The sequence below is a fragment of the Cyprinodon variegatus genome, unplaced genomic scaffold (assembly GCF_000732505.1).
Source record: "Cyprinodon variegatus isolate N-32 unplaced genomic scaffold, C_variegatus-1.0 Scaffold121, whole genome shotgun sequence".
NCBI lineage: Eukaryota > Metazoa > Chordata > Actinopteri > Cyprinodontiformes > Cyprinodontidae > Cyprinodon > Cyprinodon variegatus.
The window spans coordinates 97,917-115,767 of record NW_015150574.1 but is presented as its reverse complement, the minus strand read 5'-3'; the positions used below and the strand labels follow the sequence as shown (position 1 = coordinate 115,767).

Genomic DNA, 17,851 nt, shown 5'->3' with positions numbered 1-17,851 from the left:
AAGCTCATGTCAGATAAAAACCTAAGGGGATCATGTATAAGGGATGTGTTTAATGTCTTTTAAGTATGTTGAATCCAACTAGAATACATCAGAGGTTAGTATTCGTTATGGGACAAAGTGTGAAAAGGTAAAGAGAGTTTAGTATCTCACAAAAAACTTATTTAATGTATGAAAGTTAAAATAAAGTCATATTTTCTATGCGGTCTGCTTTATATCTATTAGATTTAGGATAAACCTATTTAAGAATACAAAACTATAATCAATATGGGAAAAAATGTGAGCACATTTCAGAACAAGAAACTTAAGGATGGCTGAAATTAAGATCTCTTTACAAATTCATCCCTATCCCTGTTTAGATCCACATGTAGAGGATATACTGAGCAATCTGGATGAATTGATGAATATCAGGATGAAAGCTTATTTAAAACTGCAGGGTTATTTAGCAGAGTTGTGTCTTTGCTCCAGGTTGAGGTCATTTTAACTTTTAATACTGAAGTAAACAGCTTAGAGGCCTGAAAGTCTGAAAACACTAAACGCTGAGGAGGGCTGTTTACATCTAAACACATGTGAAACATCATAACATGACTCTACCCATGTTTCCTCACCTCCTCCCCTCCCTCCACTTCACATACGCTCCGTCTCCTACAGCTACCTACTTAGATGAAGGCTCCATGAATCTGCCACATCTTTTCCGGCTGTTCTTATTTAGATCTTGGCACAGATTGTTCTCTTACTTCCCCAGCAGAGTATCTGTCTCTGCTGGGTTTAATTTAGAGAATCTCTCAGTATTGCAAAAAAAAAAAAAAAAAAGATTAAAACCGTAAACAAATGCTGGATTAATTCTTGCACAAAGCAAGTGACAGAGCATTCATTTAATGGGATAATAGCTCCCATTTCATGTTGGTTATATCAGTAACCAGAAAGACATGGAAACCACAAACCTCCTGCTTCCTGCAGAGTAGAAAGCGGTTCATAATGTTGGAGTGTGCTGTTTTTATTTTGCAAAAGGTATTTATTTGTTTATTGGTGGTTTGTCCTAATTGATGACAGGAAGTCTTTATGCTGGTGATAAACTTGTGGCTCCTGCACAATATAAAAGCTCCCATCAGGGAGTCCATTGTACAGCTCAAGATTTAGAGCAAATATTGCAATTCATACTTTTAATTTCATTTAAATAAACAAACCACAGATCTTTGTCATTTTAAAAATTTCTTTTAATTTATAACCCTATAAAACTTCCCGTTCTGGTTAAATATTACCTGAACTTTCACATTTTAATGTTCTATGAATGCAAATTTAAATGTAAAAATCTAAAAAGTGTTGCTGGCTTTTCTTATTTATTAAATTATGAAACAAAATGTTTAAATGTCAACATTTCACAGAGCTCTGTTCATTAACTAACCTGAAAATCAAAGGGGACATGGCCGTCCACCTGATCTCACTGCACTGAGAGGCTATTGATCTGAGGAGTCCACTGTAACTCTGGAGGAGCTCCATGGATCCATCACTCAGGTAGAACTTACTGACAGGACAGCTGTTACTTTAACTCTGGTCTTTGTGGACGAGCGGCAAGATTTGTTTTGTTTTATAACAATATTGCATAACACTACACCTTTTTTGCAGTTGCCACAAGCCATGTAGAGGACCCAGCAAACTTGGATCCTCTTGGTTTATCTGAAATATGATATGTATAAACGAAAGTGGAGTAACATCCCTTCAAAAACACACCGCTGTGTAATCCCTTTGCATTAACTTGTTCAAACATGGTGATTGATACAATAAGGAGTTCAGTCTGCAGCAGTAGTTCCAGTAGTACCACCGCCCTGCATGCCTTAGATGTCTCCCTGCTGCAGAACCCCTGATAATATTGTGACATCTTCGGCAGCCATTAGGTGCTGCAGAATCCTGATGGGCAGTGGTACTGAGGACCAGGATGGAGAACCACTAAGGTACATCATATCTTACATTTTATTCAAGCTTTACTAATGACTGGAGAAAAAAAAAAAACAATACAAACAAAAATTAGCAGAGTCAGTTTGCAGTTTTTGAATAATGGCTCTAATGTTTAGGCATAAAATAGTATGCAAACCACTTATACCTGAAAAGTATAACATCCCCTGGTTGTGCCTTTAAGGGCTGGTAATATCTGGCAAAGGGATTTTTAACCTTGGTAGAATTTTAGCCCCATCTCTTTTGGCAAAAATTTTAATTCTGGAGCATCAGAGAGTTTTTAAATATTAAGGGGTTTGAGGTCTTAGCAACGCTTTTGAATATTTGCTTTTTATTTTTGTGGCCTTGCTGGTGTAATATGGAGCATTTTCATGCTTTGTGGTTGACTTTAGTATAGCAGCGGAGCCAGATATTTCTGTTTTGCCCAATGACTGCAGGGTTTTGGATATCTGGTGACCACCAGGTGGATCACCAGGGCATTCCTGGAAAGATTTCCCTCTGATCCATGTTTTCTTCATTCATAGATAACAGCTCTCACTGTGGTTACAGCAGTGTTTCCCAACCTTCTTTGGGCATTTTGTCTTACTATCAGTACCCCTCTCAGTAAAAGTATTGATCGTCCAAAACTGAAACGTCTATAAACCCGTATAATAATATGAGCATTTTTTTTAAAATAATTTTATGCTTTCCATGTAAAAAATAAAATAAAATAAACACAACTTAAATATGTTGCCGGGAAGTTAGCAAGGAATAGAAATAAATAGAAATTAAAATTATATAAATCCTTATGGCGAGGGAAGTGGCGGCCTAGTGGTTAGGGCATAGGGCTTTGAATCCTGAGATTGGGAGTTTGATGCCACTCTGGCTCCCTGAGCAAGACCCTTAACCCCACACTGCTCCCCGGGCACCGCACAATGGCAGCCCACTGCTCCCCAAGGGGATGGGTTGAAATGCAGAGATAAATTTCTCCAATGTGAGATCAATAATGTTCAATTTATCTATTAAACTGGAGCTCCTTGGGAATATAATACAGAACAAAAATAATAGTCAGACTGACTTAATTAGTTTAACTTTGTTTTTATCGAGACACCGGAGCTATGTGTGAGCTAAACAGCCAGCTGATACCAGGCTGTATACATCCAGTCTGTTCCTCCGCTTGGTTTTTATGTGTGCCAAAGCTGAAAGTGAACTCAAACAAAACTTATTTTGGTTGACAAAAGTTTGTTTTATTTTTCAATTGGGTCCTAACAAAGTAAAAGAGATCCTAGCCCTATGTAACCTGATTAACTATTTTCATGCACTCCTTGCAATGCACACGCGGACCCCGGAGTTGGGAAACACTGCTCTAGAGTCCCAAAGCCTCGGACTTTAACCCTCTCCAGAATAATGTTAGTAACAAATTTTCTTTAGATTGTCTTTGTGTTTTGGATTTCATGTACTTGCTTAATATCTGGTATTTATACAGATTTTCTTTGACTCCATTCACCCCGAAACATTTAAGTGTCACACAAAAAAAGATACATTTCCACACCTTTGTTTTGCTTATATAATTCATTTACCTAATTTTACTTTTAAATATATTAGTTAAAGATGGTTTAGAAATAAATATTCATTTTGATGTTTTCTTAGGGAAATCCATCCTGGAGGCAGGAAGGTTTTCCAAAATTAAACTCAAACCTATCACTATCGATTTAACTGCACACCCAAATATTAAAGGCATAATAACCATCAGTTTCTTTTACTCCTGCTTTTTAACAACAATATAGATGAGATTCAAGCTTTCACTCAGAATCTGGTGAGTTATTGATGGTTAACTGTATGAGGCGACTGCAGCAAATGACAACGTACATCAGAGGATAACAAGACTGCATGAGTTACAACTCAACCTGGAAGGTATGTGTTTATTTTTTAGACCATTGTTCTGTACATGCTTGCCAGAAAATAGGCAACTGGGGGAGAAAAAAGCAAAAAAAAAAAGACTAAAACAAAATAACCAGACAGCAGGATTTGGGTTAGTTACTTTTCAACCAAAAACATTTTTATTTCCCTCCCAAACTGAAAAGTTTTACCCTGTCGTTTGGCTTCTTCTTGTAAGCCAAAAAACATACATTGCATTTCTTCAGTTTAGCAGTGGAGGCATACAAAGACCGTTTTTGGACTCGAGATTGATGGAAAGAGCAATACAGGATCCTCTCCTTCAAGTCACATGAGTAAATCTTTGAATCCATGAGATTAATTTGAAGAACACAAGGAAGCTGGAGAAAGAAGCATCTGATCTCCTGTAAAAGACTGAGAGAAGAGAGACCAGGGCTCATGTTCCTTCTTAGAAAAACAGTCCCAACCAAAAGATCGCTTCTTCTTTTGCCTCAGAGCTGTCGCTTCTGTGCAGAACATCTGTAGTGTACATAAATGGACACTGGATATGCAAATTCAAACCAAAGTGCCCACAGTAGATATAAAGCCAGGTGGCGTCACATGAAGGGGAGGGGCTTGAGACTTGATGCAAGAGTTAACCAAACAGTCAGTCTGTGTGTGAGAGAGTGTGTGCGTTGTGAAGCGGCACCCAACAGTTTAACGCCGTTAAGGTGTCCAAACAAGAGAAAGACCTCCCCATCCGGTGACTGTGCAGTTTAAAATGGGCACATGGTGATTTAAGCTCATGCTTAAGTTGTGGTAAACCATCCAAGCACTTTAATTCATCTATAAATACACAGCAGCGTTTTTTTTTTTTTTCCTTTTTTATTAAGCGGAGGGATTCCAGTCGGCCTCCTCTCCCTCTGTGAGTGTATGACGAGTTTTCGCTTAAAAACAGCGGAACTATGCTCTCTGCTAGAGGAAACACGGGTTTTGTGGGACTGATTATCAACTTTCATATAGAGTTTTTTTGTTTTTTAATAATATATTTATATAGTTCTCTTTTGTCTCACACACCCAACACGCTTGCTTGCTTCCACATTCTCTCGTCTCACTACTTTTATTCAATGTACACAACGTAAAACATGGTGTGGAGCCGGGGAGCGACAGAGCTGAAATGACAATCACTGAGAAAACAAAAACAAAACAAAAAAAAAGCCAAGAAGATCTGCAGTTTTTGTCATCCATTGGCAGTTGGACTGACTGAGCAGTCAGCTAGTCACAATGGTGATTGAAGGGTAGGGTAGGAGTGGCCATGTCATCAAAGGGGCGGGGCAGGGGGCTCTTTCTTCGCTGACGCCGCTTTAGTCGTGGGTTTCATCTTCTTTGGGGCGGGGCTCGTCTCCTTGAGGTTTAGGTTCTCCAACGCCACATCCAACGTCATGACCTCGACGCAACCCATGGCCTCGAAGTCGGCGAAGTTCCGCAACGAGCTGTGACAATCATCCTCGTCTTCAGAGGAGGAGGCCGAGGCGTCCTCATCTGGAAGCAGCGTGGACAGCAGCAGCTCTGTGACAAACAGGCTCCTGTCGGCCCACTGGGCCTCGCAAGCCTGCCGCTCCACCTCAGACAGCCGGGGTTCGCTCAGCCTAAGGGGATCAACACAAGGCTTTAGGGTCTTTTCATTCACCTAATCCCGACACCTTGGACTGCAGAGTGTCATCAGCACATTACAAACAAACAGAGGACGATGCAGAGGGTCCTACCTGCTGAGTAGAAACTGGGAGCTGTGTGCAGTGTGCTGTGTGGTGGGCTCAGTTGGCCCCGGGTGGGGGCTGGGGTTGTTGGTGTGGTTGGCGGTGGGATTGGGGTTTGTAGCCGTTGAATTTGTGTTTAGGATTGCGTTTGCTCTGCCGCCGCCTCGGCTAGCGTTTCGGGCCGTCTCCAGCTGCTGCCGCGCCACCTGGGCCTGCTGGCGCTCCAACTGGAGTTGCATCTGAAGCTGCTGGAGCTGTGAGGCGGAAGGTCCGGAGCTTAGCTGGCCTCCTGCTGAACGCCGCACCCCTGACAACTGAGATAGGAGCTCTACATGGACCAAAGACACAAAGTTTGGAGTTAGAACATGTGAAGGGCATGTGAAGGGCAGATCTACAGGGGACCAGAAAGGCCACATGCCAAATCATTACCAGACTGCCAGCTCTGACTAAAAACCCTTGAGCAAAAAATAGAGAAAGGAAGGAACAGCGCCAAAATGAAATCAGCCATCTCTTCTCTTTGTTTTTGCCGTAAAGCTACATTTACAGATAAATCTAGTGAGTTCTTTTAAACCGGAGCCGTGGGTTCAAAGCCCAGCAGGTACAGCGAGTCATTAGAAAGGACACTGGTGCTCTGTTTGGACCCGAACACTGCCGCTCATTATGACACAGCTGGGGATGACGGAGCGAATGCCAAGCGCTGAAGCAAATAAAAAATTGGGAACAGGATAAATGAGGAATCGCTACAGCAACAATGCCTCCCACACATGACTGACCTCTCTGAACAAACTTTTTAAAGCCCACTGATACATGTTTTAGATAGCAGCCTTTTAAAAATCAGGTTCAGCTGAGCATTTTGAATCACTGACAACAAATCATTGATCATTAAGGTGTGCTAACTGTCTGTTCTTTACAGCTGCTGCCATCAACTAACAGAGCAGAACTGTTTTAGTTCTGCCACAGTGAAAAGTGTTTGTTCACCAACATCTCTATCAGTTATAGAGCAGACTTTGACTAAGCCACTCCAAAAACATTTTGATTATTTTGAGCCTGAATTCTTCCAATCTTAGAACTTCAGACTGACAGATTTCTTCTTCTTTTTTTGTTTTATAATTTCTTTAGGTCAGGGCATTGACCCAATCCCAAACCTCCCCTAAGCACTACCCTTTGCTATGTAGTGTCACTCCCAATGAGGTCGGACTCAGTTGTAGAGGGCATCTTGATTTAAGGGGGAGGGGTATAAATGAGAATGAGATGGCCTCTTCCCTCCAACAGAAAAGAAAAGCAGGCATTGCTATGGTAACACACTGCCACCCCATATGCATGGCTGTAGGTTAACATGACACCAAACATTTGATTATTTCTTAATAATTAATTTATAGAGTCAAAAAAAATTATTTCAAAGAGGACATTCCATTTAGTAATTTTCATAACTTGTGATTTTCTGTCAGTATGAGAAAAATGCAGCATATCAGTGGAACTAACATTTGAATGCATTTGTTTCCGCCGCGCTTAGTTCGCTGTTACACCCGCTGCCAAATTTAGAGTCTCATTATTTAAGAGCTGAACGGTCTACTCGCCGTATCCACTATGTGCCTTGGGACGCTCTTTTATGTGGTGGACCCTCCACAGACAGAGGGTTAGCGCTCAGGGGGCGGTGTGGGATCGAGCTACACAGCGTTGTTCTATGATATATTATAGCCAACTTCGTGTTTTCAGACTAGATGAATTTCAGTGATTTCCAGTCCTGCAGGTCAGACAAAGACTAGGTTGGTTCAGACATTGTTTCCATTCCCAATTACATTAAATCATCCATGAAAACCTGCTATTTTCTATGAAGGGAGGTTTTCTGGAAAGTTAATGTTTATCTGAAACATTTATTTGCCAAATAGAACAACCGCAGGACTCCATTTACAGGAAAATAAAAAAACATCAGGTAGCCTTTTTTAAAGGAGGCAACAGATAAAAACTTCACACCCAAGTGATTTGTGATCAAAGTAAGCAGCCTTATTTTTCAGTGAACCTTTGCACATGTTGTTTGTCACATTTAATTAAACATAATGTTCTCAAAACACAAAAATGCAGAAAATTAGACGAACATGCAACCAAACCTTCTTGTAAAATGATTGAAAAACATGTTGCAGGCACCTTTACGCTCTTCACATGTCAGATATTTATACTAAATAACTTCCATTTCAAACATTATAATGAGCTTCTGTCTACAATTAGAAATGTATTTATTTAGAGCAGATTCTGTGAAGCATCTCCTCACCTGCTATGGGATCCATGGCCTCTCTGCTGTAGTTGGCGCTCTGTGAGGAACTCTGACTGGTGGAGAGCCCCCCTGTGGTGCTGCTGGTGAAATGCATGTTAGACCTGCGGGCCCGCGGCCCCCCTAACCCGCGGCCAGGGTGAAACATCCTCCTTACGTGCCGTACCCCACTGGACTCGTCGTGAGACTCCCCATTAAGGAAAACATTGAAAGCAACAATATTCTACCATTATTAGGCGTCTTATTTTGCCATAAATGTTCACATATTCAACAGACCCTCTTGTTTTACCAACACAATAAGACTGACTTTAAAGAAACTACTTCTGCATCCTGCAGCATCAAAGGCAACGCTTCGAAAACTGAAAACATTTCCTAGTCAGGTTGTCTGTTATTTTAAAAATATATACATTTGCATGTTTTTATAATCTTACCACTGAAAAACAAAGAACACTGGCTACACAACCAATCCAAGAGCCTGTCTGTAAAGCTTTCTGATGCATTTGCTCCGAGTTTCATTTTCATTGCATTTCTGCCTCTTTTGTTTTCTCTGAAGCACTTGTTCAAAGTATCCTATAAATAGACCAGCAGGCTGATGTCGTCAGACCTGAGGCTATTCTAGATAGAAAGTATTTCAGCTCTTTCCTGACAAGCAAACCAACTGATTTCATTACAAGCTGCTCAACAACATCATGCTTACATTTAATCATCACCTTAAAAACATGGTGCAGGGTTTTTACAGCAATGCAAGTCAATTGTCTTTCTTTCACAAATCCTATTTTCTGGCCTGAATGGGTCAAAAATGTACATGGGTAGTTAAACGAAGCAAATGTGCTCTAATTCAATTTTTTTTATCTAAAACCCACCTGTGCTTCAACTGAAGAAATCAATAGTGCAAAAAAACAAGTGAAACTGAGTAGTTTTTCTTTTTTGCTACTGCATTTATGGCATGTACAGACCTAATAGTCCAAATAATAATAATTAGGAGCATTGATTGGGTCTGATACTACAGGCAGCTATTTTAGACATCTGTGTAACGGCAATCTCAAGGTTAGATATAATAAAACATTAAAAAAAAGGGTATACATTTGCTTCTCTGGTTATACACATGTCCATCAGGGTGGAAAAAGGATATCAAGTCTCTTGTGGCTCTGTGTTCAAGTGTGAGATGAGCAGCAAAGTCATCGGTCACGTGATTTGGATCGCCACCTGGCAGTGCTGCACATATGGGACATATCTGAAAGAAAAGAGGGGGAAAAAAATTCAGCCTTGACATATCTGATAAAGGTTGGCAATCAAACTGTTTTCTGACATCATCCTACAGGGAAAAAGTTTTCAGTTAGAGTATCTTCTTAGTGCAAAACTTTGCATAAAGGCAGAATGTTGGACTGATAGAAAAAAATGAATACATTTCCCCTGGAAAAGCAACTCTGTAATGTCTGATGTAAAAAACGGAGAACTACAGGTGCACCGATCGACTGGCCTCGATTTTCTTAATGTTGGGAGATTGGGGATCAAACGATACTTGGATGTTAAATCAATCTCTCCATCAATTGTAGCTACCTCTTCAAAAGCCTGAAAATCATCCACTGACAATGCTCTTGATTTCTATTTATATGTTTCTATTTAAGTGTTTATTGTTTCAAGGGGACCGATTAATTTATTTGACTAAGATGAGAATGAAATATTAAAGGTGTCTTGTGATCATATATCATCTCACAGTGTCAGTTATAAAAACAAAACAAAACAAAAAAAATAATAATCTGTATTGGTCAAAATATTTTTTGAAGATTGTGGTTCGGTGTTCGGCCAGAAACCTGCAGTCAGTGCTCCCCTACAAAGAACGTCTGCCAGCAAAGCCGTTTAATGAAATACCATGTCCAAAAATTTTCCCATGTACTAAACTCCATTTAGAAAAACAGCATTTGGTGCAAATAAAGCTGATTTTAGATTTTTCTTTTTTTTTTAAGTCACATATAGTATCATTTTCTATATTCACAAACCACTAGGGCTGGGTAAAAAAAAAAAAAAAATCGATTTAATTGATTTTGAATCGATTCCTTTACATTTTTGCCAAATCGATGTGTAGGGAATGAGATCGATTAGTTTTATAGTGAACCGCGTGACGTTCACATTCAAATAAGCAGGAAAGATGCACTCAAGATTACTTCAAGCCAGACAGCTGCAAATATAGCCAATAGATTGACTGAAGACATTACTAATGGGGGCTGACCAGAAAACACCCTGTAGTTGTTACAGATAACCCTGCAAATATGGTTTGTACAGTGATGATAATACAGCTCATGCATGTCTGCTGCGTCCCCGCTGTGTCACGTCTGCTTGCTCGAGTGAGGCTTTTTCACTTTTTCCCTTTTCACAAACAAGTTTGCACTTTTGAGACAGTTTTTTTCACATTGTGAATGGCAGGAGGCTTTCTTACATTTGTAAAACAAAATAAAGGTAAATAACTTCCATGATCATCTCTAACGGGTCCTGAATCGCCTTTAGAGAACAACAGTCAGTCCTTTTTTTGATTGGTGGCTTAGTGTGATCTTATTTATGGCTATACGGCAACGTCACTCTGCTTCTTTAAAAAACCAGGAAATAAAATCACATCTACGCTTCTTTAACCAAGGCATTGTATGGAAGTCCTTTTAATGCATTACCAGGTCCATTCAGCTTTTCTTCTGGCAACAGCATTTATACAAAAAGCTGAGATGATAGAGGGGGATATTTTAGGAGTGGACAAAAGTCACATCAGGAGCAGTGAGGAAAAAAAGAAAGCATCTAACCCACAATAACATTTTTTTCCAAAGGCTCACTTTCTTTCATTTCAATACCTTATAACTTATTTCTATTTCTGTTACAGATAAACCAAAAGAGCTTTAAATGTAGGAACAGATGTTTAAAGGGAAACACAGTTATACAATTGAGTTATTCTGGTTAACTGTCTCCCTGAAACTTACAATTGAGTTATTCTGGTTAACGGTCTCCCTGAAACTTACAATGAGAAAAATAAGTCTTTGAACACCCTGCTATTTTGCAAGTTCTCCCAATTAGAAATCATGGAGGGGTCTGAAATTGTCACTGTAGGTGCGTGTCCACTGAGAGGGATGCAAAGAAATAAATAAAGAAAAAAATCCAGAAATTACAAGGTATGATTTTTTTTTTTTACTATTAGTAAGATACAGCTGCAAATAAATATTTGAACACCTGTCTATGAGCTAGAAGTCTGACCCTTAAAGTTAGTCTGCCTTCAAAATGTCCAACTCCAGTCCATTTATTATCCTAAATTAGATGCACCTGTTTGAGGTCGTTAGCTGCATAAGGACACCTGTTCACCCCATACAATCAGAAAGAATCCAACTTTTAACATGGACAAGACCAAAGAGCTGTCCAAAGACACTAGAGACAAAATTGTACACCTCTACAAGGCTGGAAAGGGCTTCGGGGAAAATGCCAAGCAGCTTGGTGATGAAAGATCCACTGTTGGAGCAATCAGTAGAGAATGGAAGAAGCTAAACATGACAGTCAATCTCCCTCAAACTGGGGCTCCATTCAAGATCTCCCCTCGTGGGGCCTCAATGATCCTAAGAAAGGTGAGAAATCAGCCCAGAACTACATGGGAGGACCTGGTCAATGACCTGAAAAGAGCTGGGACCACCGTTTCCAAGGTTACTGGTTGGTAATACACTAAGACATCATTGTTTGAACTTATTCATGGAACGGAAGGTTCTCCTACTTAAAGCAGCACATGTCAAGACCCGTCTTAAATTAACCAATGAGCATTTGGATGATCCAGAGGAATCATGGGAGAAAATCATGTGGTCAGATGAGACCAAAATATAATTTTTTGGTCATAAACTAACTGTGTTTGGAGCACAAAGAATGATGAGTACCACCCTAAGAACACCATCCCTACTGTGAAGCATGGGGGTGGTAGCATCATGCTTTGGGGTTGTTTTTCTGAACATTGGACAGGCTGACCGCACTGTATGAAGGAGAGGATGACCCCCGGGGCCATGTGTAGGATGCATGTCAAGGTTTTGGCTTGTTCAAATATTTTTTTGCAGCTGTATCATACAAATAAATAGTTAAATCCTGTATTGTGATTTCTAAATTATTTTTTTTTAGAATGTGTTTCTCACAGTGGACAAGCACCTACAATGGCAATTTCAGATCCCTCCATGATTTTTAGGTGGGAGAACTTGCAAAAGAGCAGGGGATTCCAATACTTCTTCGAGATCTGGACAGTTTCCAACAGAATTTTAAGAACAAACCTTTTAACAGCATCTCTTAAATCTGTGTACCAGTGTAGAGGCATGCTGCCCCACATCTATATGAAACTATATCAACTGGTAGATCTCGTCCAGTGCTTGTATAGCCCACAAGAAACTGCTGCAGATTCTCAGCAGCGGTGTAGTTTTTCTAAACTGATCCACCCCAGATGACTGTTTTCACATCCTCTTTGTCTGCCATCTCTATCTTTAACAACATGCATGGCAATAAGTTCCTCTGAGCACATGTTAAGCAAAAAGATATCTAACAACTATTTACAGCAGAAGGAGACAGGCTGAAAATGAAGGGTTTCGGTGCTTTCCAGGAAAAGGAAGGTCAGAAGTAATGACATAAAGGAATGTTTTATACAGTGATTAAACATTACCCACCCCTTTTTTTCTCCCAATGTGAACCTACAGCTATTTCCCAGCACAAACTCATCAGGCCTTTCTCCATATTGGCCTAACAAAAAGCCTGTGTTTTGCATGCATATGATCATACAGCAGTGAAATAAGCAAGTGAAAATATTAGCCCACAGAGACCTACGTGAAATACTTCAAAATATTAACTTTTCACAAGCAATTAACCTTCCCATGAACACTAGCTTCCATAATAACATTCAATCATCTTGATTTATTTGCAACTGACGTTTGACTCAGACTACCACTCAAAACAAAATGCTCCCAGCCCAGACATCTAATCAGGGTTACACATCGACGGCTGTAATCTTTAAGCGCCCACTCACCACTTCTGTGGAGGTCTCTGTATGCTCTGCAGCCACGTGTTCCTGCAGAGAGATCTCTGTGTAGCCCATCCTGCCACAGTAAGGACAGGTGAAGGCCTGGGGCTGCTCCACAGAGAAGGCTTCTCCACCATAGTACAGGTCTGAGGAGGGAGAAAGAGATACTACATTCAGCACTGGTGTATGCACACAAGCATTTCAAAGTGCCTTTCATGCACAGCATGTCACATAAAACCATCTAAGAATGGAGAATCTAACAAATAATATATTTACATTGTTCTTACACAGACAGGGATCTAAAACTCCAGCTTTTAAACAACTGGTGCCCAGCATCTATCTGGTGTGTTTTAGTTCCAATAAGCTACAATCTAAAAATTAGGTTATTAGCTGGAGATGTATACATGCAGAGGATAAAATTCAACTCTTTTATAACACACCGCGCCAGTCGCTTCTGATCTAACAAGCTGAAAAAACTCTGATTACATTCGTTAAACATGGCGCAGCGCTGGTAAGAGAGATTCGGACAGACAAAAGAGCGAAACAATAAAGAAAACCGACTACGCTCTGGCTCCCGTCCATGTTGCGCTATTATTTACTTCCCTGATTTCCGTCGCACTCATCAACGCTCACTCACCCAGCGTGATGCCATCATGAGACAAGCAGTGGTGGGAGACAGTCGCCAGTGGAAAAGCGGTAATATTCGGATGCATTGATTTGGGAATGCATCAGAATGTATAATGACACTGTCTGTAGAGGACTAGAGTTTGAGACCCTCTATAAAGGTACTGCAAGTCTGCACATGAAACATCTATAAATGTATGTATGGTTTCTAAGATAGCTATGTCTGAAATGTGGAACCCACCAGTTCATACAGTAGACAAACAACGGACAAAATGGTTAGCATAGCATTAAACAACTGAATCACTGCTCAGGAGTGGGGAAAGGTTTGCTTGGTCAGCCAGACTAATTCATGTGGTATATTAGTCTGGATATAAGCTGGTAGAGCCGATCCAAAAAAAAAAAAAAAAACTACTGCTGTGACCCAAAAAGCTCTTAGAGCAGCCAGTTTTGGACATTTTAACAATATAAACAGCTCTTTCAGGACATAATTAAAACATCACACTGTTGCAGCTCAAATGCTGACTGTTAGGGTTACAAAAGGAGAGTATTAAGCCTTACTACCTACAAATGGTGTAAGTCAGCCTGGCCGACCAGGCTAGCGAAAGACAAATATGAATAAATTTGAATGACTATTCCTTAGAGTCACCATTTGCAAATAACTGCTACCTTCAAACAGACAATTTGGACCTTTTATAGACTTTTTCCAAATGTGCCATTAAGTTTGCTTACCAAAGTCAACTCTAGTTAATATACACTGCATGGGATGCTCTGTGGTGTGTCTGGTCGTGGTCGCTCCGCTTTCGTAGCATGAGGCGCACAGATCATAGTCGTAGCAAATTAAACACTTGTACCGCCGACCTCTGAAGTTGCCCTTTAAACACGCATCGCAGCTCACACCTAAAAGGAGAACACACAGCACAACCAGCGTTAGAAAATCTGAATGAAAGCCTATTGTGTGTATATATATATATATATATATATATATATATATATATAAATAAAATGAAGAAAAATAAAAATTAGGAAAAGCAAGATTGGGCATCATGTGTGATCAGGGACACCTTAACCAATAGCTAAGTACTTGTTCGCAAATGCAAAGGTAATACGAATTAGACGTCTAAAAGAAACTAACTAGATGTCTGGATAACTTGCTAAAGCGTACAAATGTTTTTTGTTTTTTTACTTTTCCTAGCTTCATTGAGCATTTTAGATAAATAAATGAGGGAATTTGACAAAAGATTTTATAATAATCCTCAAGAGAGTGTTCACGGAGCATAGAGAATACAAATTTTTATTTCTTCAACCTTAAAAGCTGCATTAATATAGACTATTTGAATGGACAAGGTTTAACCAAACATTATCCCAGTGATTTAGTTCAGAATAAGCAAAAATTAAAAATGTCTTGCCTGATTCATACCTTTAACCCCGTCTAACTCTTTCAGGAACTGTTTTGTCTTTACTATAACTTTTTGAAAGCCATTGTTGACAACAGTCATTTATTTTATTTATTTATTTATTTTTTTTTTTTTTGAAACAATTCACAATGCTTCAGGGTTGAACTTGAATTCTATGCTCATAATGACATTTTATCCAATGTATCTTTATAAATAGTAACGACCTTTCCAGACCTAAATATTGCAAAGTTTCTTGGTATTTTTCCTTATGTGCAACAAAACATTTACTGACAGGAAAATGTGGATGGCTGCATTTCACCTTACAGACAAGAAAACTCCTTTTATGCTGGGTCTTTAATTACCCAAATAGTCTGTTATCATACTTGTAAGTATCTGTAAACCAAACCAATTAGATTTTTGAAGCACAAGCGCAAAATCACCAGTTAAAAAAAAGCATTCAAATCTTTACTAAACTAGCTACAATTTCTAGGTAGGAAATAGGTATAATAGCAATGCATTTTGTTGAGCCAGAAAATGTTTTTGTTGCAGTAAGAATGCGTTCATTTGGATACATCCAAGGACTATGTTTACCATAAACCCTAAAAACACGAAACATTCAAAGATAGGTATTTTATGGTAACATCTTCAAAATGTTTTTAATTTAAGCCAATAAGCAACTTTGGATTTTGGGGTTTTTATACCAATAAATGTATCACATACGCTGAGGAACAATAAATACTCCAGCTGTCCTAATTTATCCTACTCACTTGATCTTGATATTATTTGAAAGGTTTTACACTCAATGTTTTTTTTTTATTTATTTATTTACCCAACATATTTAATGATTAGATGGATAGATCACAACCAGTGCAAAACATCTATGGTTGCCTAGTAGCTGAGATTTAGAAATTCAAAATGTTATCTCCAGTAAAAAAGTTACAAAAGAAGGATAACCTCAATGATAATTCATATTTTATAGGTGATTTAATAGCAGTTTTCTGGCCTATCTTTAAAAAGCCTGAACTGTGAATTCCAATTTATTTATGTTTATAATAACCGACACCATCAGGTGTTATAAGGTCACAATAATGTTACAATCTTATCTAATTAAAAGGCACAGAACTTAAAAAAAAAAAAAAAAAAAAGTACATTTTAATTGATTACAAATAAAGACTTGTCTTAACTGTACATTGTAACTTCTGGTTAAGTTCTACACTGCAAATAAAGATAAAAACAAATATTTCAATATAAATAAAGTTAGCAAATGACATTTCATACATAAATAATACAATTTTAAACATACAAAAGTATAATAATCAGGTACACCAGTCAAGTTTTGGCTATTTAAAAATATAATAAAGATCAACATTTGAAGAATATACTATAATAGAAGATTTAAAACAGCTATTTAAGCACAATATCATTAGCAGTTTACAACTATGAAGTCATATTCTTAGAAGGTTGATGCTAGTATTCAGACATAAGAAGCAAATTTCATGCTATATAAATTTAAATATGAATTTAATTTTATATGTTAAAAGCTGATCGTTAAGGCGGCTGTGATTTAATAATCTGGATTATTATCTTTAAAGTTGCAGGGAATCATATCTGCTGTTTAGCTGTCCTTTTATTTCCTTTTTTCATACCAACTGCTAAAGTCTCCAACCATGAGCGACAATAAACTGTATATGAATCCAGGAAACATTTTATTTATTGTGAATGACTTAAGATTCAGGACTATTTCGAGTTCAGTCTCACACAGACAGCTAACTTAAATCAGGCAGTAAGTTGAAGACAACTGACAGCAAAGTTCACAAAAACACAAACATGGAAACTGAGGCCGTCCAGGCCGAACTAACCTTTGCAACTTACCAGCTGCTGATGGCCAACATGTAAAACCGAAAAGCCAATTCACTATGTTTCACACATTTACAGTAATATCACAGTTAATACATCTGTTTACATTTTACTCGAACAAACCACTCAAAGCCAAACAAGGTTGGTGACAAGGACGAGATTGTTGTTTGCAGTTCGTCAGCTAGCTAAGCTGAAATCTACAGGCCGATTTGAACCAAGAACGAAGCTAAAGCGACAAACCAGAATCATTTCCAAGCTTACAAATCCATCCGGGATCCGCTGTCCTCTAATGTTGCCTATTTTCGGCACTCCCCTTGCTCCTCAACGATCACCTACATTACCACATAGCTGCCTTGCTAAGTTAGCGCCATGCTAACGCGAACTAGCCTCTTCCGCTTATGTGACAGCGCTCAATAAAGTGGAATTTTTAATATTTGCTCAAATAGGAACTAAAAACGGACAGGCAGCTATGTAAAATACATTCCTTAGGACCAGATAAAGAGACGTTTTTCAAAAATATCAAAGTGCAGATGCTGCTAACACTACCCAATGCTAGCTAAGACGAGCTGCAGATGGAGAATTCGTCGGCTAATGGCAGTTAGCCGGCGTTGAACTGTGTCAACGGTTTCTTAAGAGATTTTTGACCCGTCCTTCGGTCTGTGTTGATATGGCGTCTTACCTTCATGGCGGGACATCCTACGAACACAAACTCAGCCCCTTAGTTGGGCTCCCGAGGATTGCAATACAAAACGATATGAGAGAAGAGAAGAGAAGCCGGGGCTGGGTGCCTGTCCCTGGCCTCTTCCCTCATGAAGGATCCGGTTTAGCTTCACTGCTCACCTCCGCCTCTTGCTGTGTCACTGGCTATCTGCTCTGACCACATGGGGGCGCCATCGTCTAACTTTTAAAGCCCCGGTTGATGCGCATTCATACTGAGGTCAAACTTTTTTTAATTTTATTTCATTGCACTAATAAACTGTTACAACTTTTATTTATTACACAATCATTCATTAAAACAAATTGATTACTGACATAAACATCAGGTACAATGCACCTTTTATTGCCCTTTTCTGCCATTACTTCCATAACTGCGAGATAAATGAATATGTATGTATATATATATATATATATA

General features: G+C 39.0%; 1 protein-coding gene across 1 annotated transcript; it reads right to left on the bottom strand.

Moving 5' to 3' along the window:
* Positions 1-3,814: 3,814 nt before the first annotated feature.
* Positions 3,815-17,429, bottom strand: LOC107085287 (E3 ubiquitin-protein ligase KCMF1-like). The gene is made up of 7 exons (XM_015375537.1): positions 17,399-17,429; positions 14,198-14,365; positions 12,851-12,990; positions 8,963-9,064; positions 7,831-8,011; positions 5,571-5,889; positions 3,815-5,453 (listed from the first exon to the last, which is right to left on the bottom strand). Exons 1-7 carry the CDS (start codon positions 17,412-17,414, stop codon positions 5,126-5,128), a joined length of 1,254 nt encoding a protein of 417 aa, XP_015231023.1. The 5' UTR covers positions 17,415-17,429; the 3' UTR covers positions 3,815-5,125.
* Positions 17,430-17,851: the final 422 nt, after the last annotated feature.